The sequence below is a fragment of the Ictalurus punctatus genome, chromosome 10 (assembly GCF_001660625.3).
Source record: "Ictalurus punctatus breed USDA103 chromosome 10, Coco_2.0, whole genome shotgun sequence".
NCBI lineage: Eukaryota > Metazoa > Chordata > Actinopteri > Siluriformes > Ictaluridae > Ictalurus > Ictalurus punctatus.
The window spans coordinates 24,281,845-24,306,785 of NC_030425.2; the positions used below are offsets into that span (position 1 = coordinate 24,281,845).

The following is a 24,941-nucleotide window of genomic DNA, read 5'->3' on the forward strand; positions in this document are numbered from 1 at the left end:
TCTTGAACGATTGGTCAGACAACGTTGATTAATTTTCTCTGACAGTAGTGCCAGCCGTAATATCACACTCGTACAACAACAAATATGACAAAGAAAAAATGTATAAGCATTGATACGGTGAAGTTTTGTGCAAGAGGTCCATTTACAATGAATGGAAAGCATCTCTAATGTCAGGGCTTCATAACAGTCAGTTTTCCACCGCAGGAAAGTCTTCCTAGGTGAAGATGCTCTGGTTTCTCCGTGACACAAAGAACTGCATCTTATTTACTTCAGATAAGAAGAAAAGGCGAGCCTGGTGATGGAACCCGTGTTAATAGGTGCTGTATTATAAGTAATAACAGAAACTGACTTATTTTATTGACCTCCATTGTTAAACGTATGGTAGTTATTGGTCAATATCTGTAGTACAAGAGGAAGAAAACTTCGAGATGCTGTTACTGGAAAATAACACCACCATTACACCACCCAGTCTTTATTTTCCTATAACAGCATGCAGTGTCGTGTTTTATTCTTTATGTAGTAAAAGAGCTTACAAAAATGTATTGAGAATTTCCACACGTTTATATGACCCCATATTACAAAAAAATAATAAATCACCAATTAAGTCGTTTTTCTTTTTAATGTCATATATAGATGGTTCATCCATACATCAACCAAATGCTTGAGACCTTCACAACCCAGCCCAATTGTACATGCGGCAATTAGTTAATCAAACCTTCACTGCTCTTTTAATGTAAATGTCCGGAATTGAACATTAAGAGCATTCCATTTTGTGGAAACCTTAAACATTTCCAATACAAGCGGCAGAAGTAGTGCCCCTCCACTGAAAACGAATTCATCAACCAGACAATCACGGGGCAACCTGCCTGCCAAGTAACAAAGTTACAGGTACTCTGTTTTAAATAGCTTCAAATTGTGTTTTTAAAAAAAGAAAAAAAAAATTGAAGTCTGATACAGAAGGCTAAGAGACCTGAACAATATGAAAGTGCTAGTTATTAATTTACAGATTTCAGGCATCACATAGTGCTATGACAAAATATGCTACATTTGAATACACATTTGTCACCTTACAAATGCCTCTGGTTGGTTGTCCAGGCTGCTTAAAAATTAAGAGCCGTTGCTTGTATATACAATAACGTGATTTCCATTTACGCAGAAAAAAAAATGGACACTACTGCCAGAGGTATAATCTTACAGTGGCCCCTTGGCCAGAACAGTGAAAATGATGAATCAGTCCCACTAACAATTTCAATTATTTATAGCCCCCGATGCATGTAGGTGGTAAGAAAGAAAAGAAGAAAGAAAAAAAAAAAAAAAAAAAAAAAAAAAAAAAAAGAGCTGCCGTCATGGTATCCCTCTTGTAAATGGATTCCATAAGGCAACATTGTTCAGAGCTTCTTTGTTTGTTTTTTTTTTTCCTCTTGAAAGTTCGTTGGTTTGTTTGTTTTTTTTCCTCCCCCAGCCATTGGTTGTATTTGGTTGCCTTCCCCACGTCTTCTGGTGCTGTCTTAGATTGATAGTCAGATTGAAGAGTGAGTGAGAAGAACCAGTTCAGGAACCACTACTTGAGGGAACAACACAAGCTTTTTTTTTTTTTTTTTTCACTTCACTACAATCAGGGTATAAAAAAAAAAAAAAAAAAAGAAAAAAAAAAAAAAAAAAAAAAAAAAAAGGAGGAAAAGGGACGACTCAATTCATTCCAGGTGCGCTGCCGCCGAAGTTGAACGTAGATGGCACCACTGGAACTGTGAATTTGTAACCCCCGTGCTTCTCGATCATCTTTGATTCTGAAACCAGAGAGGGAGAGATACACGGACACCAATTAGCAAAGACGAGTTGGATTTCGATTGTAAACCTTATGAGAAATAATAATAAAATAGTGCGTATGTAAAACGTATACAAACTGAAATGATAATACTAAATCATAGGCATGGGCAAAATGATATCAATACTGTTAAGACGTCACAATATACTTTTCTGAGATATCGCAATCTCTCAATATTAGAACCGTGACGCTCTGATAGAAAGGAGCTGACTAGTAATGAATCCTAAAATAAACAGATGAAATGTTTTGCTTTTTTTCCCCTTTCCTATTCAGTGCGACACTTTTGGCTGACATTAAATAGAAGCATTATTGAACTATAAGTAGGTTTGAATGCTCCATGTATACTCATATTATAATAAAATACTCCAGGTATACTCCATGTGAGTGACAGGGGCACTGCTGCCAACTACTTTCAATGGAAAGTCTCTAATTGTCGATAGAGGATGTCATGCGCTAATTAGCATATTCATTACATCATAGCATACTTGCATTCTGCCTAGTGTTGGCTGTTTACATCCGTTTAGTTCTCTCCTGCTCTCACATGCTGTATAATGATACAGCCGAATTCGCAATAAAGCAGTTCTCGTTGACATCTCTGTTTTTGTTGTCGGATGACAGAACGAGTACGAAACAGTGACTGAAAAGCGGCACGTCACGACTACGTGTTAACCAGCAGTCACTTCCAAGCTGCTGCTCTGCACTGCTAAAATCCTGATTTTATAACCACGACGTTTTCCGACAAAAATCACCAGACACACAAGTTAAAGACAACGGTGGTGCTGTGACGTTTGGTTATATTAACATGTAAAAGGATCACTCAGAAAGTTTCTTCTTTTCTCTCGCACACTGAATGTGGGTTGTGTGCGTGTGCTAAAAGGGCCTGAAAAGTGGACCGGAGCTCGGTCTGTTAAAATGAGTGAGTGAACGAACACAGCAGGAGGAGAGGGATTGTATTCATGGTCCGCTCAAAAAAATAAACCCCTTCACATTATTTAGCGATTCCGTACTTATTGACTTTTTATAATTCAAGCACTTTTTAAGCACTGCTTGATAGAAAATTAGGGATGCACCAAATTTCGGCCGCCGCATTTTTGGCTGAAAATACGAGCTGCAGATACACGCCACTGTGCTCCGTCCTGCCCCTCAGTGCTCAGATTTCATTCTAACCGTTGTTCGGTTATCATGGCGCTACATGGCAAAGGGCGATCACGTCAGTGGTTTTGGAAATACTTCAAAGTTTCTGATAAGGACATCAAATTTGTAATCTCCAGTGTTTGCTCTGCAGAAATTTCAAGAGGGGTTATAGTGCACAAACACTTTCCCATGACAGGTTTGATACACCGCCTGAAAACACAACGTCCCGTTCAATATGCAGCAAAACACCAAAACAGAAGAGCGGGCCTCTCCCATTCTGTGTTAGTCTGCTGTTTTGATTAAAATGATTCTGTAGCATATTTAAACTGTTTGTATTTGTAAGACGCTAGCCTAGAGCTGCTAAGTTCATTACTCGTCTGTTGTTTTGCATAAGTTAACGTTACATTATTTGGATAAAAAAAAAATTATTATTTTTTTTTAACTGTTAATTTGAATAGTTACAGAACTGAATGAAGATATTTTTTGTTTTGGTGTGTTATCAATAAAAATGTGATCATTTAATTGGTTTGTAGTTTTTCAATTCAGATTCATTAAATTCATTAAAAAGTCTAATAACAATTACACACAAAAAAACAATTTTAAAATGCGTTTTTTTTTATTTTTTTTTTATTTTATTTTTTTTAAGTGCTCTTCAAGCAGCTTGTATGAACCCTGTAACAACATCCCTTGCACCCAATCACAGTGACACTAACCGATCATGTGACACTGGTTTCACTTTTCTCAGAGGAGGCTCATCTTAGCGGTCACTCTCCCTGGTTTGGAACCATCATGTGATTGGTGAAAACGGGCTAGTGGGTGAGAACAGTTTCTTCAAGCATCACGATATACGCGCGTCATATCGCCCACGCATAATTTGTCAAACGCACACAACACAAACTTATAAAAATAAAAGCCATCTCGTACCATGTGCTGCTCGTCTCTGATCTGCAAGTGTGCCGATGTCCTGGAGCTGTTTACCCTGCTCTTCATCCAAAGCCTGAGTGAGCGCCTGGTACCATGTGGGATCACGGCTTTGGAGATCTACAGAAGAGAAAATCCATCGAGTTAAAGGAACAGTTAGGAGATGAAATTTTCCACAGCACCCCACAAATGCCACTGCTCACCCAAGACATGCCCAGTGTCTACAGTTTGCGTTTAAGAGAGTAGCGTATAGGGGAAATAATCTCCAGTTTAGTACTGTGATAACTACATGCCTGAATCACACTATTGCTTCAGAAATAATCTAATGATAATAATAAATCTAATAATTACACCTATTGAACAGAAGGTTACGAGTTCAAATCCCTGGAAGTGCCACTTCTGGGCCCATGAGCAAGACCCTTAATCGTCAATATAGCTTTGGATTTAAAAAATAAATAAATAAATAAATAAATAAATAATTAAAAAAATTGCAAACAAATGCATCTAAAATAAGAGTTCTTACTCTGTAATATGGCTTTGAAGATCTGGTACTCGTCAACAGGATTCTCCTCGTCGTCGACAGCGGTGGCGAATCCCTCTAACGCGGTCTCTTCAGCATCATCTTCCTCCCACTCCTCATCGTCACCATCTTCTCCTGCTTGCTTGGCGAGCATTTCGAGGTATTCCTGCCCTTCGTCGTCAATGTCGTCCTCGTCGCTTCCGAGTTCAGCTAAACGTCGCAAAAACACTGTGTTAGCACATGCACACCTTCAAACACAGTGCTAATGTAATAACCCACGCAAACTTTATTTGCTACTCAGAGACGCTTTGTGATCGGTTACCGTTCTCGTCCTCCTCTTCTGCATTTTCGTCGTCGTCGTCGTCCTCATTCTCGTGCTCGGCCCTGCAGGCGTAGGCCCTCTTCAAGCCGCTAAACAGGAGGATGGCAGCAGGGAGGAGCTGTCCCGCTACTTGGTTGACCGCTTGCGGTCTCTGCTCCAGATCCATCAAAGCGCACAGCCCCAATACGCACATCTTTCTGTCGTGAAGCCTACAAGAGCAACCGAAGGACCTTCTGTTACAGCAGATGCACACAGACAGCCCTTCTGGCTTAATTTAGCAGCTCATAAACGAACAGTCAAAAGTTTTCACACACTTATTCTATATATTTTTCCCCCTATATTTTGTAATAATAATAATAATAATAATAATAATAATAATAATAAACAACGTCATCAAAATTAAAAAACAACACAAATGGAATCACGGGAATTATGTTGATTAAAAAAAATCCAAAATAAATCAAAATAATTTAGTATTTTATCATCTTCAAAGTAGACCCCCTATTGGCCTAGAATTTCCAGAAATGTATTCTTGGCATTTTCTCATCGGATTTCTTGAGGAATTTCCCCGAGATGCTTTTTAAACAGTATTAAAGGAGCTCACACCGACACTGGACTCTTATCGGCTGCTTTTCGGAATATTTCACTCCGAAAAAAAATCACTGATAAAATCACTCCGAGTCATCTGCTTAAAACAATTGTTTTTGTAAATAAAATGTTAGTTTTCGAATGAAAGAAACAAATACGTCGGCACAATTATATTTTTGTCTACAACACTGATTTCAAACATTTAATCACACACCTTCAGATCAAAATTTTTAAGATTATGAGAAACATTTCAGTCCGTTAGTGTAGATACCAAAAAAAAAAAAAAAAAAAAAAAAAAGGTATGCTTGTTCATTTCCTGCAGATGAGAGATGAAAGACTTTCTTAGGACAATCGAAATCGAATTTAGACACAGACTGTTTCGGTCCGCACCAGAGTTTGAACGCACCAGGGTTAGACTAAATGTCTTGCTTGTATATTCTCATTTGTAATTTGTCAATATGAAAAAATGTAATGCAAATGCCGCACGTGAAACCTACCCATAAATAAATAAATTTTAAAAAATGATGGTACACACATTGGACTAATATGCGATCTGCTTGAATAATTGGATTCGACTCATAAAAAGGATCTGTGCTTCAATGATAAGGACAGGTTTAGTGAACTCCTGCTCTAGAGAACAGTTATTTCTAAAAAAAAATCTGCAAACTGATTTATGAATGACTTTTTTTTTGTAATTTAAAGTGAAGAGGTGAAAGCTGCAAGGTAAGTACCCGAGGAAACAGTCGACATCTTTGAGCCACTGAGAGATAAAGTGGTTGGTGATGGGCTCCGTGTTGTTGGGGAAGCGCAGATTCTCCAGCGTGTTGAGCAGCAGAGGAGGGTTATAGTAGAGTGCCGCGATGGCCACCTGCAAGCACATGGTCCTCAGCTCGCTGGTCTTCACCTCTCGCGTCAGACGCTCCAGAGCTGTGGTTACGAACAGGGGAACCACCTGCGCAAGACGGACAGGACGACGTGACTTTCTCGAGCAGCTTTATTACAAGAGACAATGGATTGTGAGAGTAAGGCTGGTTTAAAGTACCTGGTCGATGCCACGTCCTTTGCACTGCAGGATGACGACTTCAAGCAGCTTGGCAGCGTGGCACTCTGGGTCCTCTCCTGGGTCACCTGACAGAACCTGAGAAGAGAACGCACTACGATTAGGCGCAAATCGTCTGACCGACAGCTCAATCCGAATATAAAAAACACTAAATGATGAAGCCCTTAAACGAGAATATAGTAAATAAGCAAGATGTGTAATCCTTTAAACCACCCGTTAAACAGAATTTTTTTTCTTGATCTTTTAATCCAACTAATCGATTAACCGAAGAAATAATCCACAGATTAATCTATTTTATCAAGATAATCCTTAGTTGCAGCCCTAATGTAGAGGTTCTCCTACCTTTTTGCACATGCTGTAGATGATTTCAAGGTACTTGGTGTCAGACAGAAGCGTGTCCGTGTCGACTGTAATGTAGTTGTGGAGGAGTGGCATCATGTCTGCAATTAAAGCATTCAGTGTGCTTAGAGAAGCAACAAAGGCCGTCCCGAACAAACTTGTACATTCTACAATAAAGATGCTTTGACCAGCTTTAACCCTTAAACACGTGTACCTCGGATCGTTAGCGATCTGGGACATCATCCTGTACCCTCCACCCCGTTCATTTTTTTACGTTAGACCTACAACCTTCCTAGTATTCCTCAATCTATTTACTACCAACAATATAACAAGAAAAAAAACCCACCAAGCTTGTCAAATGATATCCGTTTTATAATTCATTCATTGTTTAATAAATAAATAAATAAAATGTTTATAGGGTTGCTATTCCATAGAATAGTGTAATATATTTACATAGATTTACAATACAATATAGTGGATACATTTCTGTGCAACAATATCGACTCTCATGGCTCAATAAGTGCAATTCACTTTTATTCCTCAAGGTGGGAATGTTTGGTAAAAGATGATGTAACGTGTCGATCATAATGGTAAATGGTCTGCACTTAGATAGCGCTTTAACCTTTGCAGTTCCAAAGCGCTTTACACCGTGTCTCATTCACCCATTCACACACACACACACACACACACTCACACCAATGGTAGCAGAGCTGCCAGGCAAGGCGCTACCTTGCCATCAGGAGCAACTTGGGGTTCAGTGTCTTGCCCAAGGACACTTCAGCATGTGGAATCATGTGGGCCGGGAATCGAACCTCAACCCTACGATCAGTAGACAACCCGCTCTACCACATGAACCACAGCTGCCCCAATCAAAATGACCCCAGGCGTAAAAGAAACGTTACAAAACTCGACATGGCTCAGCGATTTACTGCAGAACAGGCTTCTATTCAAATATTAGCATCATTTGATGGATGATATTGATTTTGATGATTATGAACACGATAGTAGCCTATCGAGCGTAACGTATCGGATGATCCGGTTCCCGAATATGAGCCAGATGCCGAATTTACCGGGCAAAGCGCAAAGACGTCATAATATTAGGCTACTTGATATTGTTTTTAGCCATGAAAATTACTCATGATAAAATGACTTTAAATATTGTAATGATTTTACATTACAAACCATTGAATGAACTCAAACCATTGAATGAAAATGCTACAATACTTTCACTATTTTGGCGTGTGAATTATAAGTGTGTAATTTTAACAGTGTGTCCCAGGCTATTTTTTTTTTTGCATCTGTTTAATGACTAATAAAATGTCAATATATAACGGAATATGCTGTAATTTTTAAATTATTTTGTAACTTAAAATATTATGACATTTTATACTATTGGGGCGGTTTAGAGATGCGTTCGCTAACGACCCGAATATGTAATAATGATTGGCGAAACGTATGTGTTTAAAGTTTAAAGGTTGACTACAAGCCCTGTTTAACCTTTAGTATAAATTCGTCAGTTAAAAGATATTCAGAAATGACATTCTGCATCCATACAGGTCAGGGAAGAAGGTGCATGTATACCTCCAGCAAAGAACCATCTCAGTGTTTTCCGATGAGCACCTGGCATTTTCAGCTGGCTTAAAAAACGTTTTGGTGTACACACAGTCTAAGGGGTGTAGGTATAAACGTTCTATACGTGTTGGTCGTGTTATAGAAGTCAATGGGTTTTCTGTTCTTTTCTTAGAAATAAATCCATTTAAATCTGGATTTACCTGTGAAATAGTCGAAACCGTCCTGTTGGAAGACCTCGTAGACCAGTGGGAGGAGCTGCCACATCTGTGGGGACACTTGCTGACACGTCAGACTGTGAGCCAGTGACAAGATCTCTTCATAGAATTCTGTTTATAAAATAAATTTAAAAAACCAAACGGCGAGGAGTCAGAGTAATTACAGGCTGCTTTGTGAAACGCTGTGGTAAGGAACTGAAACGCAAGACTCACCTAGAACGTGCTGCTGCAGAACTGTGCCGATCACTTGCAGACAGATCCCTTCCAACTGCTGCGTGATCTGAAACGAGCCAGTAAACTAGTCAGCGATTGGCTAGCTGCCTCCAGCAGCAAAGCAAACTCACACAAACTGTCCAGCAAAAAATTTCCTTTGCAAAATACCAAGCGCTGTATACTGTAATCACGCTGGAGAAACAGTACGTGTTTCTTGGAACTTGTGGGTGGCAGGAAGTAAGTCAGCACTATGATACACAGCAGGGAGAATTGAAGGATGGAGACACAAAACACACTGCACTAGCCTGTTCTGTTCTGAGAGTAGCGCGTGGGCGTGTGGCTGCACTGACCTCTTTATGGTCCTCCACTACACTGAGCAGTGTGTCGATGGTGTTGAGGATGCCCATGGCTGTGACTGCTTTATCGTCGCCCCCTTCCTCGTCAGGGCCAGTCTGAATCACCTGGTTGAAGGTCATAGCCTGAGAGAGGAATATAACAAGGCGTTCGGACAAGTTATAAAAACCACACTAGTAAAATATTCATAAGGGAAACATTAGCAGCTACACGATGTGCTTGTATTACATAAAAACCTGGATGCAGAGTAAAAATACATTTCAAAACATTCAGTCTCGGTGACCTTACCAAATGCTGGGTCATCTCGACGGCGATGGGAGTCACCTCCTCACTGTACTCGCAGATCATCTTCTGGATGACGTTGGTGAGGTCGTCGTTCTCGGTCTCGCGCACGATGTGAAGCAGAGCCTGCATCACTGGCCGGATGAACGGGGTGATGTACTCTTTGGCTGTCGATGGAGCGAGAGAAAAGAAAAAAAAAGTTGTCTGTTATAACTGACATTAATGCCTTCAGGAGCTACTACGAAGGCGAGTCAAGAGGAAAGCCGCCTAACCTTTCTCTTGATTGCTGATGAGGACCTGCAGGGCGATGGCAGCCTCCACTTTCACGGGCATCTCGTTGTCGTTGATGAGGCAGAGGCGGGTCAGCTCCAGGGCTGTCTGTAAGTTCTGGTCGCTCTTAAACTTCACCTCGCAGAAGTAGTGCAGCACCCAACATGCCTGGGCACAGAGACGGTCAATTCAAAAGCAATCAGATTTCTAGACACTTATAAGCTAGCGACACAACACCACTGCCCGACGGTAATTATATCAAGTAGAGCTGAGCTAGAGCAAAGAATTTGAGAGTGCTGCGGAGTTAAGTAAACTTAAGCATATGTGGGTTGAGACATGGGTCTTAAATCAATTCATTTGCTACTACAATTTTAATACTACAACGATCGGCTCCAAACCCTTGCATATAGCAGGATGTGTTTGGAGCAGCACTCAACACTTTCCCAATGTGAAACTGAAAACTATTCTTCGGTTTAATACATTTTACTGTTTAACAGCGTTAAAAAACAAGAGTTGCGTTAATTCACTTCATTGTTTAAGGCCCTTTGATCTTTTAAAAGGCCAACATTCGGCTTTAGAGTTCAGCACCGCTGCACACTGGAAAATATACGTTTTTAAGAGAATGACCCCAAATCTACTCTGGCCTGCTCCTTACCCTCGCTCTCATGTACCCCAGCTCACTGCGGAACAGCGGAAACACGTGGTTCTGCAGCATGAACTCCATCTGGTCTTTGTAGATCTTTTTCTGCAAGACAAGAGACAAAAACATTTTAAAACGGACCGTGATCCAAGCACAAGAGGTTTCGCATGATGGAATTTCGGGTCTCGAGTTTTAAAATAACGATCAGGTAACGGTTGAGACCTTGAGCAAGATCTCAGCCAAGGAGCCGATCATGTGTAGAGCGCCATCCTTCTTGCGGGGATCGGAGGTGAGCTCGGTGAGGATCTGATAACAGAAGCCCATGGTCTTCTGCAATACCTGGAACACAAACACACGACAAACGCTCAAAAACCACACATGCGTTATTTCTTCACTATTTCTAAAATGGATCTCCGAAAGAAAACGGTTTCTCTTACGCCGGTCTTATCTTAACACCTGCATTAGCTCTCGCTCTAATCGTGCATGGTTTATAAGAAAGTTTCAGTTAAACAGGTTTTCGGTTTCTTTTTTCACTTCAGTCCAAATGCTTACCGGCTACAGACAGCGCCTAAGCTGAAGATTAAAAAAAAAAAAAAATAGTAAAAAGTATTTCTTTACATGTCAGGCAAATTTCAAGCCATCTGCTAGTGTTGTTTAGACAGTACTGGCTGGGGCGTAGCTTTCCATTTGCATATCCCGTGTTCCTGGTATTTTGTGCTTCAGGTTCTGCACATATCTTTTGTTTTCTTTCCCCGATCAGTATGCATGTCTTGTTTATGAAGTTTTCATACAGAGTAATCTTTTTCTCTTTTTTTAAAGGACAAACTATGTTATCCCTTTTAAGAGTTGTGTAGGAGAGAATGGAGGCTGACCAGTGGTAGACGGTCGTGATGACGTCACTAGGCCAGTACTATGATCTCCAGTGGCTCTGTGGCTGCAGGTGTGGTGTGAGCACGGTCACAGACTGTAAAACACAGACTGGAGACGGCACTAAACGCAGACAGGCACCACGCACACCGCTTTACCCGCAGCCAGTAAGATATTTGCTCCTTTTTTTTTTTTTTTTTTTTTTTTTTTTTTTTTAAATAACAGGAAGATCCCAGGCATTATACAAAATTAGAAAAATCAACAAAGTTCACCTAAAATCATCACGATGCAGTCAAATGAATGGGAACTTGCTTTTCATTAGGAAAATATAACCCCGCACTAATTTCCTAGTTTTTGCATTACACAAAGGCTGCAAATCTGTCTATATAACGTGCAGCTCTATGTGAATTCACAGCGCCACGCTAGTTTTCCTAGTATTCTGAAAATCCACCTCAGCAGCTGTTCAACAGTGACGCTATACGAACAGCAGGGTGCTGATTAGATACATCAGCATGTTGGCAGTAAGACCTACACAAATGGAAGTGAGCCCGAACAGTCAGAGGCCTTGTAGTGCCAGATGGCATTTTGTGAGCACTCACTTCTTTCCTTTTGTTACAGGCGGTGAAGAGCAGGGTCTGAGCGGCCGTCGTGGGCGAGATGAAGTCCTCGAACACGTCTGAGCAAAGGCAATAAAAAAAAAAAAAAAATCATCATATATATATTTAAAAAAAAAAAAAAAAAAAAAAGACAAACAGTGAAGAGCTTTCTCTTTCCCGTGGCTTGATTTCCTATGACGAGACCGTAGAAGACCCGCAGCTCATTGGATACCCTTACCGAACTTCATGCGAATGTACTCGTAGGGATCCTCCTGCCACAGCTCCTGATCGCTGTCTGTGTAGCACATGAGGGGGAAGACCACGTCCTGAATGATGCCCTGCAAACACACACATTCATAGAATCTGATCTCCACTGACTTTTTTTTTTTTTAAATTTCATTGGAATACATTTATTTCCAACAAATGGCTTCTCAAAATCCATCACATCTAACAAAATAACCTCTGATAATGACGAATACGGTCTTCGGTATTGCTCATTATTATTACTCCTGGCTCGGGTGAACCTTTAACTGTCTAGAACCGTTACATTTGTCGTAGTTGAATCAAACTTCTGGACCTTTACTGTACATGCCGTACACAAGTCCTACGTTCTGACGCACTTAAAAGCACACAAAGGACCCAGGAATGCGGTTTCCGCATAAGACCCTACCTATTGGGTGACAGTTCCTGGAACTTTTTTTTTTAGTTCCTGCCGCAGTGTGGGTGCTTCATTGTGAACCATTTGTGTGGGACTAATCATAGTGAATTCATCAGTTGGTCAAAATTCGGGAAGCTTCCAAAAACAAACAAACATTCAACTCAAATAAAAAAAATAATTATTCAATAAAAACATACAATAAATAAAAATAGAAACGGCACCAAGCGACTACCCAGGATAAGTATCAGGCAGATACCCGATAATGTTTACGTATAACGAGATCAGACAGTACTCGCGTTAGAATTTATATTATTCACAATGCAAGAGATTTTTATAGGAAAGCTGCACTTTTGTGAAAGCTGATTTTTTCCAGATATGTCTTTTTCCTGTAAATCCATCCATAACCGCTTCAGTAAAAAAAAAAATTATTTCAGAGAATAACTTTAAAATAGCGGTTTAAGAAAAAACATCAGATGGTGATTGATAATGGCTGATGCGCAAGGGTTCACTATCTGTATCGGAAAGAAAAATCGGTATTGTACCATGTCAAAATAAAATAAAACAAATACATTAATTAGAACCGTATAGAGACGTAATTTTTTTTTTTTTATTATTAAAAACAAATAGAATGATTAAAGCCTGTTTAATACCAGAGACAACTGGCAAAGCAAACATTTCCTTGACACTTTTTTTAATGCTAGTGGTTTAGTTTAAATAAATAAATTATATATTAAAAAAATTTTAAGGCTGTGGGAATGTGTTTTGAACATTTCTCCTGGCACACAAGATGTGTTAAGCAAGAGAAGAAAGAAAGAAAAAAAAGTCTTGAACAGTGAAATCTAACTAGTTCCTCAAAAGAGGTTTCACAATGCATCAACAATGACCACTGAAGGAAAGAAAACAACAGTTGACCGTTACACACACTGCCTCGTAACACACATCGCACAAGTACACAAAGCAAAATCCCTTTACCTGGATGTGAGGCTTGAGGTTTTTCCAGGTGACGGCGTGAGCAATACCCTGGTTAATATAGTTCAGGGCCTGCTGCAGGACTCGGGGTGCTACGTATTGCTTCTCTTTATAGTGATACAACACCTTCAGCAGCACCTGTGAGGAGATGCAGGAAGTAGAGATCAACACCACTGCACCAACGATTCAAGGAGACATCCAAGGTGACGATGATGTATTCACCATCACGTATCCGCTCCTTACCTGCTGAGCAGCCACGGCATAACCCTTGAGGAAATGTTCGGCAAACTCCGTGTACTCTTTGGTAGTGTTGCCAGGGCTGCCGTATCTTAAGAGACAAAAACAAAACATTTGGGAACGAGGTCAGTTTACAGTTTCATAAACACACACGAAAAGCCTGCCGAAAATAACCAGTGTGGTGTTTCACGCCGTTCAGCGTGGGCTGCGAATTCAGCAGCGAGTTATCACAGAGCTGAGAGCGAGGGCGTGTTGTACCTTTCGAACAGCCGAGCCAAGATGTGGAGAGCCCACTTCTTACACTTCCACCAGGGCAGCTCGGGTCTCTCGTCCTCATCCACCTGCAGGGTCTCCTGTGGAGAAACGTGAAAGCATGTGGCACTCAGCGCTGACTAAGACATGGGTATCAATGATGATTTCTTCTTTACTACTTAAAGCATAGGACAGATCAATACAGTATATGAATGTATAACTATAAAAATGTATACATACACACACACACACACACACACACACTATGGACTGACTCACAACTGTAATCATTAGAGAACGTGTCCTTATAATGTGGGTTTCATACACTAAGGCCAAAAGCATGCAGACATCTGATCATCACATCATCATACATGCTTGCTGAACATCCCATTGCAGGTGTATTCCCCTCCCCCTCTATGCAGTTATAATATCCTCCACTCTTCTGGGAAGGCTTTCCACTAAATTTTGGAGTAGGGCTGCTCGATTATGGTGAAAATCATAACCATGAATATTTTGGTCGATATTCAGGTCGAGATTATTGAAGCCGATTACTCACTGACTTTGGAAACATCATACATTTACTGAACTTTTGAGAAATAAAAACTTTTTTTTTTGTATTTTTAGTAGTGGAATTCCTTGAATATAATTCAAGTGGAAAAAAAAAACATGTAAAACAAAATTAAATAAAGTAAAGTAAACAAAGCTAGCGCAGCAGGTCACGTGACTCATTTTGGTGAACCGCATGGCTGGAAATGAACTTTAAACTTCCTTAGCTGATGAAATTCTGTCTTCTGGTTTAGATCAGCCTGCAGTTTCTCACTATTAGTGAGCTCTACAAAGGAAATGACCGATTTTAGACCAGCTGTCATGACGCTAAAGGAAACGAGCTTTCCAATGATAACAAACGTTATTTCTTTTTGTTCCACATCAGACTCCTTGAAACCAAATTGTTTCCAAACAGCTGAAACGGTTCAACCTTTCTTGTCAACCAAAGGCGCTCTCTCTCTCTCTGTCATCTTGGCTCGAGCTGAACTAAAAATGCCACAGCCTGGCAGGGAGCGCGTCTGGCCTTTTAGGGAGGGGTGAAAGCGTACCGTTGTGAAGAAAAACGGCATGCGGTTTTTAAAAAGACAAACATTGCAAAACGGAATGCAGCACAATAATCGTTTTATCTCGTTTATTTTGCTTTCATAATCGAAATCGAGAAGTAGATTAGTCTCACAGTCCTATTTTGGAGCGTGGCCGTAGGGATGTGTGCCCGTTCAACCACAAGCGTTATCGAGATCAGGCACTGATGTCGGTCGAAGAGGTCTGATGCGCATTCGCCGTTCGGGTTCATCGGGGTTGAGGTCAGGGCTCTGTGCAGGCCACTCGAGTTCTTCTGCATTCATCAACCTTGGCAAACCATGTCTTCATGGAGCTGGCTTTGTGAACGACCCACGGTCATGCTGGAACCGGTTCAGGCCTCTTCGTTCCCGTGAATGGAAATCGTAATGCTAAGACATACAAAGACGTTTTATACAATGATGTGCTTCTGAATTTGTGGCAAGAGTTTGGAGGAAGAACCTCATACGGATGTACTGCTCAGGTGTCCACATACTATTGGCCATAGCGTGCATGTTGACTGGCTCATCGGACATTTTTAGCGGGAGAAAAACCGGCTCTTTTTGGCATATTTTTGAGTGATAGCTCATAACAGCGACCCCAATTTCTTAACGTGTTAGTCTTAAAAAGTGAGTAAACGGCATCGACTGCCAAAGTTTCGCACAGCCTGTCACATAGTCCACACTCGCGCGAACCCAAACAGCCATACCGGAGGCACATCTCTGTCCACGACGGTCTTCATGATCTCCATCCATTCGGTCAGGTTTTGCCTGTTAATCAGCTCCAGAGGGAGATTGTACTGTGGAGAAGGAATGAAGATCAAGTCTCAAAGTTAAAACACTTAGCTCAATATAAATAAATAAATAAATAAATAAATAAATAAATATCTCACGCAAGACTACCTGAAAGAGCGCATAAAGGATCTTGAAGATCTGTTTCTGCACCAGCACAGAGTCGCTGGAGGGGTCTGGCAGCAGCTGGATGAAGCGGTCTTTCAGCATGGGCATGAAGATCTGCATGGCAGCGATTAGTGGCTGCCGCTCATCTGGTTTCTTGTACCTGTGATGCACACAACCAAATCAGCAACCCTCATCCCTAATAACACTGCACTGACATGTTACCATTTGTGCTCTAGCCTTACTCGTAGTTCTTCACTAGCTGGTACAGGCACAGCAGGATGCCCAGCCAGTAGGCACTGTTGTCGGTCTGCAGGTAAATGCCAATCTTGTCCACGATGGCCGTCCATTTGTTGGGGTAATCGTGCTTAATCATGTGGTGAATGCAGGTGGTGAGCTGCACTCTGTAAGCATGCAGCGAATAGAAAAACAGTTAGGAGACGAACAAACCAATCCCGTCTGCAGCTTGTACGTGTATAGACACACACACACGCGTTACCTGATGCGCTCTGGGGACTGAATGATGGCCTCGACGATGTGGTCTCGGATGAACTGGCGGTCCTCTTCGGGGATGTTACTCCCAGGCGCTTCGCTGTGCGTGTTGTCACCTTCGCTCCAGTACTGCGTGATCATGTTCTTCAAATAGATCACGCCTAGGCGAGGAAAACACATACAAGTCGCTGAATTTTCATGCACAATAGGGGATAATAATGGTGTCATGGGAAATCTATTAACACTGAGAAAAGGCGATAATGCCAAACCTACACAACCACCTTGCCTGATGCATGCCTTAAAATCACTAAACGAAACATTAAATATGAAAGAAATAAGAACACGGGCGTTTAGGGCATGGAAAAGAATGGCTGTGTTCAGATGTGTACTGAAGGGTTGATTTATAGCAGGCTCCCTGTATCAGTGCAGCTGAGCTTGCACTCAATACAAGCAGGTGTGCTTTTCAGGCACAGCTCTTTACTGTATTCATCTCCACACACACACACACACACACAACAGAAAGAGAGAGAAAGAGAAAGAGAGAGAGAGAGAGAGAGAGAGAGAGAGAGAGAGAGAGAGAGAGAGAGAGAGAGAGAGAGAGAGAGAGAGAGACAGGATCTGTTACAAAACCTCTATCCACTCATGTATTCAGCAGGCACAACGGCCTGTGGATCAGCCTCTCCTTCATGTGGAAATTGGCACTGCAGGCCAGATGACAGTGGGGGGAGAAACAAGTTCTGGTTGGTGTCAATAGGGTCACCCCAAGAGTGTGTGTGAGAATGTGCTAAAAGTAAAACAGTAGCAAGACATGGGGGTTTAGACTCACTCTGTATGCCCCATCGTTCACCCTGCACTCTCCAGCTATATGCCTATGAGATGCTTTAGATGGATGTGAATCAGATAACAGACTGCTGACACAGACATACCCATGGAGTTGAAATCCTTCCCACTGCCGATTCAGCAACTCTGTCTGCAGTACTGCATGGAACGGGTATCAACCCATTCCAGAACTATCTGTGACTAGGAAGTACCTTTACCACCCGCTCACAATCACATGACAGTACATGTGACAGTTCTCTGTCCTGGACAGGGTTCTGGAGGCAAACCAGCCGACCGAACGGAACTTTCCAGGTCTGCTGCACTTGATGGAAATGCTATGAGACACTACAACATGCTGAGGAACATGGCTGTGTGGTCTAAATAGAAAACTAAACTACATCTCAAACCACACACTATATTATTCAAAATCAGTGGTCATAAACCCTGTTCCTGGACCTTCCCGAAGACTTTAGCTCCAACCATAATCGTGCCCACCTGACCATCTGATCATTGCCTTAAGAAGTTCCTGATCATGTACAACAGGTGAATGGTAAATGGTCTGCACTTATATAGCACTTTACACTGGTTCTCATTCACACACACACTCAGCAGAGCTGCCATGCAAGGCGCTAACTTGCCATCAGGAGCAACTTGGGGTTCAGTGTCTTGCCCAAGGACACTTCGGCATGTGGAGTCACGTGGGCCGAGAATCAAACCGCCAACCCTACGATTTTTTTCCTGGGTTCTGCAGAATCACAGTCACCTCTACGATATAAGATACGTTTCAGTTTGTAGTAGTTTTTTTTCCCCCGCATAATTGTTTACTTTTTCTTTTTTTACACTTACAGCTGTGCATGACCAATCAGTAGTTTGCTCCACCTATAAGTTCCTGTTCAGTACTTTTGGCACCCTCACATGAAAGACCAAACCCTGCATGGGTACTTACAGTATAGGTCACTTAGCAATGGAAGTGCCAAAGTGCAGAATCACGGAGTTGTTACCGTACCCACACCATGGCGTAAAAGTGCTATATTTGTCCCACGACGTCCGGCTCTGACTTTGGAGGACCTGTTTCGAAGAGTTATACTTTAACTGACCTGATTCTTATTTGAGCTCAACAGGTTTAGATGTGTTTCTAGAATTAGGAAGTCTAACGGACTCTCAGGCATGTACATCCTTGTAGTAAAAGATCCCAAATCACTAAAGGAAACAACTGAAGGAAGCTTAATCAGATGTGTAATCTGGGCAATCCCGCATCAGGACCATTTCTAAACAAAAGACAACTTGTGACGCAGAAACAGCTTGGACATCCTAATTGTTTTTCCAGGAGCGGCTTGATTTAGCCGTGACCGCACCTCAGTAAAGGTTCTCGCGTCGGAGGATGGGTTGTGTAGTGTGCTGAGCTCCACACACAAAAGTGATGGCAAGCTACAGTAACTGCCAGCCAAATTAAACCTGGTGACTGAACTAAAGATGTGTTTGCACCGTCTGTCTCTTGTACCACCCTCTGGGCATTATAAACGCTCCATATTATGACGGCTTTATTCTTTTCCCAAATTGGTGCGTGGTGTCACAGCCGTGAGTTGACAGATGTGACAATTCCAGGCAGCAATGCGCCGAGGGGTAAAATGAATCGTAAAAAAGTCGTTTGGCTGCCCTTACCACTCACACACACACACACACAGAGCAGCTGTCGCAAGCTCTTCGTAAAGAACTCTACATACATCCGAGGAATGTAGGCAAGCGCTCCTCCTGAACTCTATACATACAGCCATCCTGTCTTGGAGCAGTAAAGTACTGAAAATAACTGAATCAAGGCCAAAATACAGGAAGGCAGCTCAGAGAATGGTGCAGAAGTGTCTCCATGTGCACTCATCAGTGGAGCCATATCAAAAAAAGGAAGTATAGACTAGGTTTAAAATATTTTAAAAAATAAATTATATTACATGTGGACAGAAGGTCCAAGCTGTGCAACTGTGCTACTCCACATATTAGACAGAGACAGGTGGTAGATTGAACCAATAAAACAGTCTTGACATGTTAGATATCTCTTTCAGTCCTTTGAAAGTAATGGTCATGGGGGGGGTGTGTGTGTGTGTGTCTCTCGAACAGACACTGGTACATCTGCGAGTGCATGTACCTGCTTGTCGGACCGGCAGATCCAGCTGGTCGGACATGGTCAACTGCAGTAACGTGGCTGTGAAGTTCACCTGAGAGTGGCCCTGTTAGGGAGGGAGAAAAAGAAAAAAAAAAGAAAGGAAAGAAGGCATCAGTAACTTTTTTTGGCTTGAAAATACAGGTACAGGAGCCGATAAAACAGAATTAGCATTTCCAAGAATTAGTTACGATGCTGAAATCCAGTAACATGAGAGCGCAGATTCTCAAGCCCTTAACAAACCCAATGCTTGAGCTCACGGTAAAAAGTCCCTGTTTATTAAACCCTCTCATCTGTTGCCTAATGAACCCGTTGTAACACGTGACGTAATATTGCCACTCTTATACTCAAGTAGCTGAAAAAAAGTACAGCAGTCACTGGGACATTCCTGATTGGTCAAGGGAACATGTTTAAACATGGGGTTTTTTTGGTGTTTTTTTTGAGGGCCTCGCTTACAGACACTTCACACAGACTCTGTTTTTCCTGCAGAAAATATTTAATTAGTGACCCTTAAACAGACCAAAAAAAAAAAAAAAAACTGTAAGGAAAATGAAATGCCCTGTCACCGCTCTCGCATGTTTTCAGTCTCTGTACGTGTCAGCACCCTGGAATCCAAGCCTGCCGTCCACATGGAGCGTCTGGAGCCGGGCCAACACGGTGGCTTCGGCAACAGGGAACGCATTCCTGCGTTCGAACGGACTCTGTCTCATTTACAAAGCATTTCCTCTTTAACAACCGAGCGCTCGGCACATCAGGAGGCCACGGGGAGGACGAATTATCTGTGGTCAACATATTACACCGAGGACATCTATACAGACGACAGTGCCGGACTGAGTCCCGGATGCACACTTCCTGCACACGTCTTGCAAACGCAAAAACGGTTAAACTTGCTGGTCAAATTTAAATAAATAAACACGGACGTGAAGGCAAACGTTACGGCAGAATCGTTTCTCGAAGTAAGGATGGGAGATAAGGCAAAAATAAATATGCTACGATACTTCCCAGGAACAGTTTTTCTTTTTCTTCGACGTTGATGTCATGAAAAGTTAAACAATTTCTACAGAAATAGCTTTTGAAAAAATGTTTTAATTAAATCGCCATGTTACAATAAGTAAAAGGAGTTACACGAGCACTGACGCACGATAACCACGACATTTGACGTTATAATTATATTGTGATGTATAGGATCTGAACATGAGAGCATGTGATAAACGTAGAAGTGCATTTGTGAAAGTCTCATGAACAGCACTACGGGACGTTTCTAAACTACGGAGGCAAAAACGACTATCACGGATATTAAAATGAGCAGGGCTTTGTTTTTTTGTGCTAAACCTCCAAACAGCTGACGGGTAAAGTAGTGCATTGAAAGCATTCGATTATAGTTCTGATACAAAGTATGAGTAATTACCACTGATTAATACCACCAAGTTGTATCAGCACATATCTACAACCACCTCATCCATATGGTATTAGTCATCAAAACTCAGATGAACTTGAAGGATCATTTCAGATCCTATGATGATCCTAGAGATCATCTCATAGCCCATGTTGTTCACTTGAGATGCAGCTATTAGGTACGAAATAACACACTCTGGGTCGTGTCGTTATAGGAAAATAATCCACAACAGGGTGGTGTGACGTGGCTAGGCACAAAGCTGAGCCACTGTTACAACCCCGAGGTTTAGTATTTTCCTTTAACAGCATGTCTGAAGTTTTATTCCTTTACTGTCGCTTTCTTTTATCATTTATTTCATTACCCCATGTGTTTCTGTTCTGTCATGAAACAGCAATCCACTTTTATTTCAATATTTGTTTTTAAATTATATATATATATATATATATATATATATATATATATATATATATATATATATATATATATATACACACCACAAAAAATTACATGTATTCAAGGTTCATCATTTCAAAAATGACTTACGACCCAGGAAACGTACGTCAATCGAGACACATTTTAATATTACGGAGCGTCTGAGAAACAAATTACAATCTCTTTTAGTATTCTCTCAAAGTTAATAAGACAAAAAAGAAAAGAAAAGAAAAGAAAAAAGGAGCCCGTCTAAGACTTTCCTGAAGTGAGAAAGCACTGACACTGGAGACTCCTTCCCTACTGCAGAAAAATAACCCGACCAATCAGAATCGAGATCCCAGCAGTACTGTGGAAGAAAGCAGCGTTAAACTGAACTACTTCTCCTGCTATAGACGTCAGTGTACACACACTTTTTCAGCTGTGACAGATTTCTCTCACCTCTCCCTGGATACCACACAACATGACTCACCTCGGATAACACTCAGCACTTCCTCACAACATTGTTTACAGCTGATTTACCTTTTAGTCAAACTGTACATATAAATAGCTGAGTTCTTATAAAAGGACAATGTGGTTGTCTAAGCTAATGAGATACTACACTTTCCTTACTAGACTAGTTGTTTATTTTTATTCGGGGGGGGGGGGTTAAAAAATTACAGTGAACCAAAAACTCAGTTATAAGAGTTTATAAACTCGGATTGACCATAATATAAACGACACGTTTGGGAGTCTTGAACACCGCTTAGTCACTTCAGCTACTCGCTAGTTCCTCTGCCTTTGCTCTTAACTTGAAAACTAACACCACGTCGTTGTTTATTTATTTGTTTTTGTTTGTTTAGCTAACATCGATTAGCACTCGCAAAAAAAAAACTAAACAAATGTCATTCCCAACGCAAATATACACACCAAAACAGCGCGTCTAATCCTAACCAAACTGCTAGCTAGCGCAATTTTAGCACTAGCTATCAACTCAACCAACTTAGCAGACCGTATCGGCCCAAGAAAAAAAAACACACACAGTCCTAGCTACATGCTAACACAGCTTGCTAACTTTTCCTAGTGACGTTTTATTTAGTCGAAACGCTTTGCTAACATGGCCGACGGCGTGTTTTCAGTGAGTACGAGTGTTTAGCTGATAATGGTCGGGGGGTTTAAACTTTATAAAGACCGTCCGAGTCGCCACGAAGAGCAACAGCAGCGACATGACACGTGAGAGACTCGCTGATGTGAGGTGAGGTAAGCTAAGCTAAGCTAAGCTAAGCTAGGCCAAGCTAGCGCGCAAGCTACATGAATGTACGTCAATGGGTAAATGTTAGCGCGAGGACGGTTTTGCTAGCGAGACGTTTAACCGGCTAAACAGCGACCAGAGATAATTTGTCAGATAAACTAAAGAATAGAAGCAACGATGTGGTTTCTGGTCGCTTCAGTGGGGGAATGAATTCTGATAGTTCATTTCCACACGCTAGGAAATGATGGTTGGCTTTAGAGCTAGTTGTTTTTAAAGAAAACAACGACCATGAAATGAAATCTAAGTGGCGTCGCGTGACAAAATAACTACTCATCGAGGCTAGTCAGTAACACACACACACACACTGCTCACAACTCGGACCAACATCCAGGTGTGCGGTGTAACGCACACAAACCCGAGAACGCTGATTATTAATTCACGCGCTGTACGGAGACTCCATGCTGAGCGCGAGGCCCGATGTATATACGCGCGCGCGCCGCCACCTCCACCACCACATCATCCCGCATCAAGTCTTTACCTCATTCAGTTGTCTCTCAGCGGCCTCCCGTAAATTCGGGTCCATGGTGCCCCGAAGGGCCTCGATCAGAGTGTTAAGATCCATAACAAGGCTCAGACGTGTGGCTCGGTGTGTGAAAGGCTCAGCGATCTTTACAGGTCCGGGGCGATGCGCACATGGGACGCGCGGCTCTCCAGCTACCGGCGCGAAAGGAAGAAGGCTATGACCGGGCCGGATAGATCAGCGCCAAAATTTCCCCACACTACTTCCTCTCGGCGCGTAAGGCATTCTGGGATATGTAGTGTTTTTCTTTCCCCTCCGCTTCTTCTTCTTCTTTCTATGAACCAAAGGTACTACAGAGAAGCCTTTCCTCACGGGAATAAAGTTGGCTTGACGTTGGACGTTCGATATTCACAGATATGCGGAAATTAAGGGACCGTCTCTAAAGTTACATACGACATTGTCAAACACGATTCTAACTTCAATATAATTTGAAGGGAATGATGTACAGTCATATAAGCAACTGTAAAGTGTTCATCTAAATATCAGGTATGAGGCACACCTTTTAGATTTTTGATATTTATTAAAATAAACTATTAAATCATATGTAAATTAGATATGAATTTCACTACAGAATGGGGTCATACACAAAATATACTATAATTTAAAGCTCAATAGCATTTGAAGGGAGTGATGTACAGTCATGAAGCCAATTGTAAAGTGTTCACTTTACGGTTGATTATATGACTGTACATCACTCCCTTCAAATGCTATTGAAGTTAGAAACGTGTTTGACAATGTCGTATGTAACTTTAGAGAAGGTCGAACGTCAAATCAACTTTATTCCAGTGCTTTACTGGAGGTTTGTTTGATATGTTGTGCAATAATTCCCATATTTTCGCATTTGGAGCTCGTTATTCACTCGTTTTTCACTCTTCGAGCAAAAATAAATGGATATTCAGACTGTACACTGTCCAATTCATCCACCTCAGCATAGACGCCATATTGCATTTTTCACCCTTCAACAGTTTTATCTTGTTTTCTTTTATTTATTATTTATTATTTCAAGTACTATTAGAGGGCAGTGGTGGCTCAACAGTTATGGCTCTGGGTTACTGATCAGAAGGTTGGGGATTTAAGCCCCAGCACCACCAAGCTGGCACTGTTGAGCCCTTGAGCAAGGCCCTTAACCCTCTCTACTCCAGGGGGTCTGTATTAAGGCTGACTCTGACCCCAACTTCCGAAAAAGCTGGGATATGTGAAGGAAAGAATTTCACTGTGCTGTAATGTATATGTGACAAATAAAGGCTTCTTCTTACTATTAGGTACTATTGCATATGGGTAGGTGTATAGATGGGGTGCTTCTCAATACTCAAATCGATGCTTCCTCGTTTCCTCGCTCCTCCGTCCTCCAGCCCATGACCTGGAAATCGATCAAAGTCAACCATCTTAAAGGACGTATCAATTCTCTAATTGCACCGCGAGGAGGCAAGGAGCGAGAAAGCTTCCAGAGGAGCTAGGAGCGAGGACACACAGGTGTATCCTATGCGGACGTGTTTCTTGTCGAAAAACCCGACACGCATATAAATTCCCCTCCTTCTTTACATCTGCCACAATCTCAAACAAAAAGTCCTATGATGTTGTGACGGAATTTTGTGTGAAATGTAATTAAATAATAATATGCTTACAATGAGCATTGTAATGAATTGATCCTTGCATGTTTTGGATATGTGATAAAAGATGCGATGAATTACGGTTTGTTCATTAATTCATTGTTGAATAACGCAGACATTTCACATACTATCAGTGCATTTTGCTTTATTAAGAATGCCGTTATTAACCAAGCTCCAACAACATAACGGCAGATCCGTGAAGCGCAGTGAGGTGATCCAGCTGAGCGCAGTCATCATTAATTGACGTCGCTTTGAGGCGACGCTTGAGAGAGCGAGGATATTCCATTCGACTTACTTCGATTCCTCTCTCCTCGGATCTCATCCTTGCATCCTTCCCTCGCATCCTAAGGGGGTGGAGCTAAGACAGAAGGAAAGGAAGCGAAGAGAGGAAATGA

General features: G+C 41.6%; 1 protein-coding gene and 1 non-coding gene across 3 annotated transcripts; both read right to left on the minus strand.

The window, feature by feature from the left end:
• Positions 1 to 600: 600 nt before the first annotated feature.
• Positions 601 to 23,105, minus strand: ipo7 (importin 7). Of its 2 annotated transcripts, none has more exons than XM_017478139.3 (25): positions 22,895 to 23,104; positions 19,286 to 19,367; positions 16,334 to 16,487; positions 16,080 to 16,238; positions 15,841 to 15,997; positions 15,648 to 15,737; positions 13,841 to 13,935; positions 13,589 to 13,673; positions 13,349 to 13,483; positions 11,957 to 12,056; positions 11,722 to 11,798; positions 10,478 to 10,594; positions 10,271 to 10,360; positions 9,618 to 9,783; positions 9,352 to 9,512; positions 9,060 to 9,188; positions 8,710 to 8,776; positions 8,482 to 8,607; positions 6,713 to 6,810; positions 6,353 to 6,448; positions 6,042 to 6,262; positions 4,723 to 4,931; positions 4,404 to 4,610; positions 3,884 to 4,000; positions 601 to 1,787 (listed from the first exon to the last, which is right to left on the minus strand). In XM_017478139.3, the coding sequence occupies exons 1-25, from the start codon at positions 22,976 to 22,978 to the stop codon at positions 1,690 to 1,692; spliced, it is 3,120 nt and encodes a 1,039-aa protein (XP_017333628.1). In that variant the 5' UTR covers positions 22,979 to 23,104; the 3' UTR covers positions 601 to 1,689. The 2 variants fall into 2 exon arrangements, with proteins under 2 accessions (XP_017333628.1, XP_047013912.1); XM_047157956.2 differs by having other exon boundaries at positions 1,760 to 3,768; positions 22,895 to 23,105.
• On the minus strand, positions 11,102 to 11,280 carry LOC124628617 (small nucleolar RNA SNORA23). The gene has a single exon (XR_006983204.1). It is a non-coding gene; the product is annotated as a small nucleolar RNA SNORA23 (small nucleolar RNA).
• Positions 23,106 to 24,941: the final 1,836 nt, after the last annotated feature.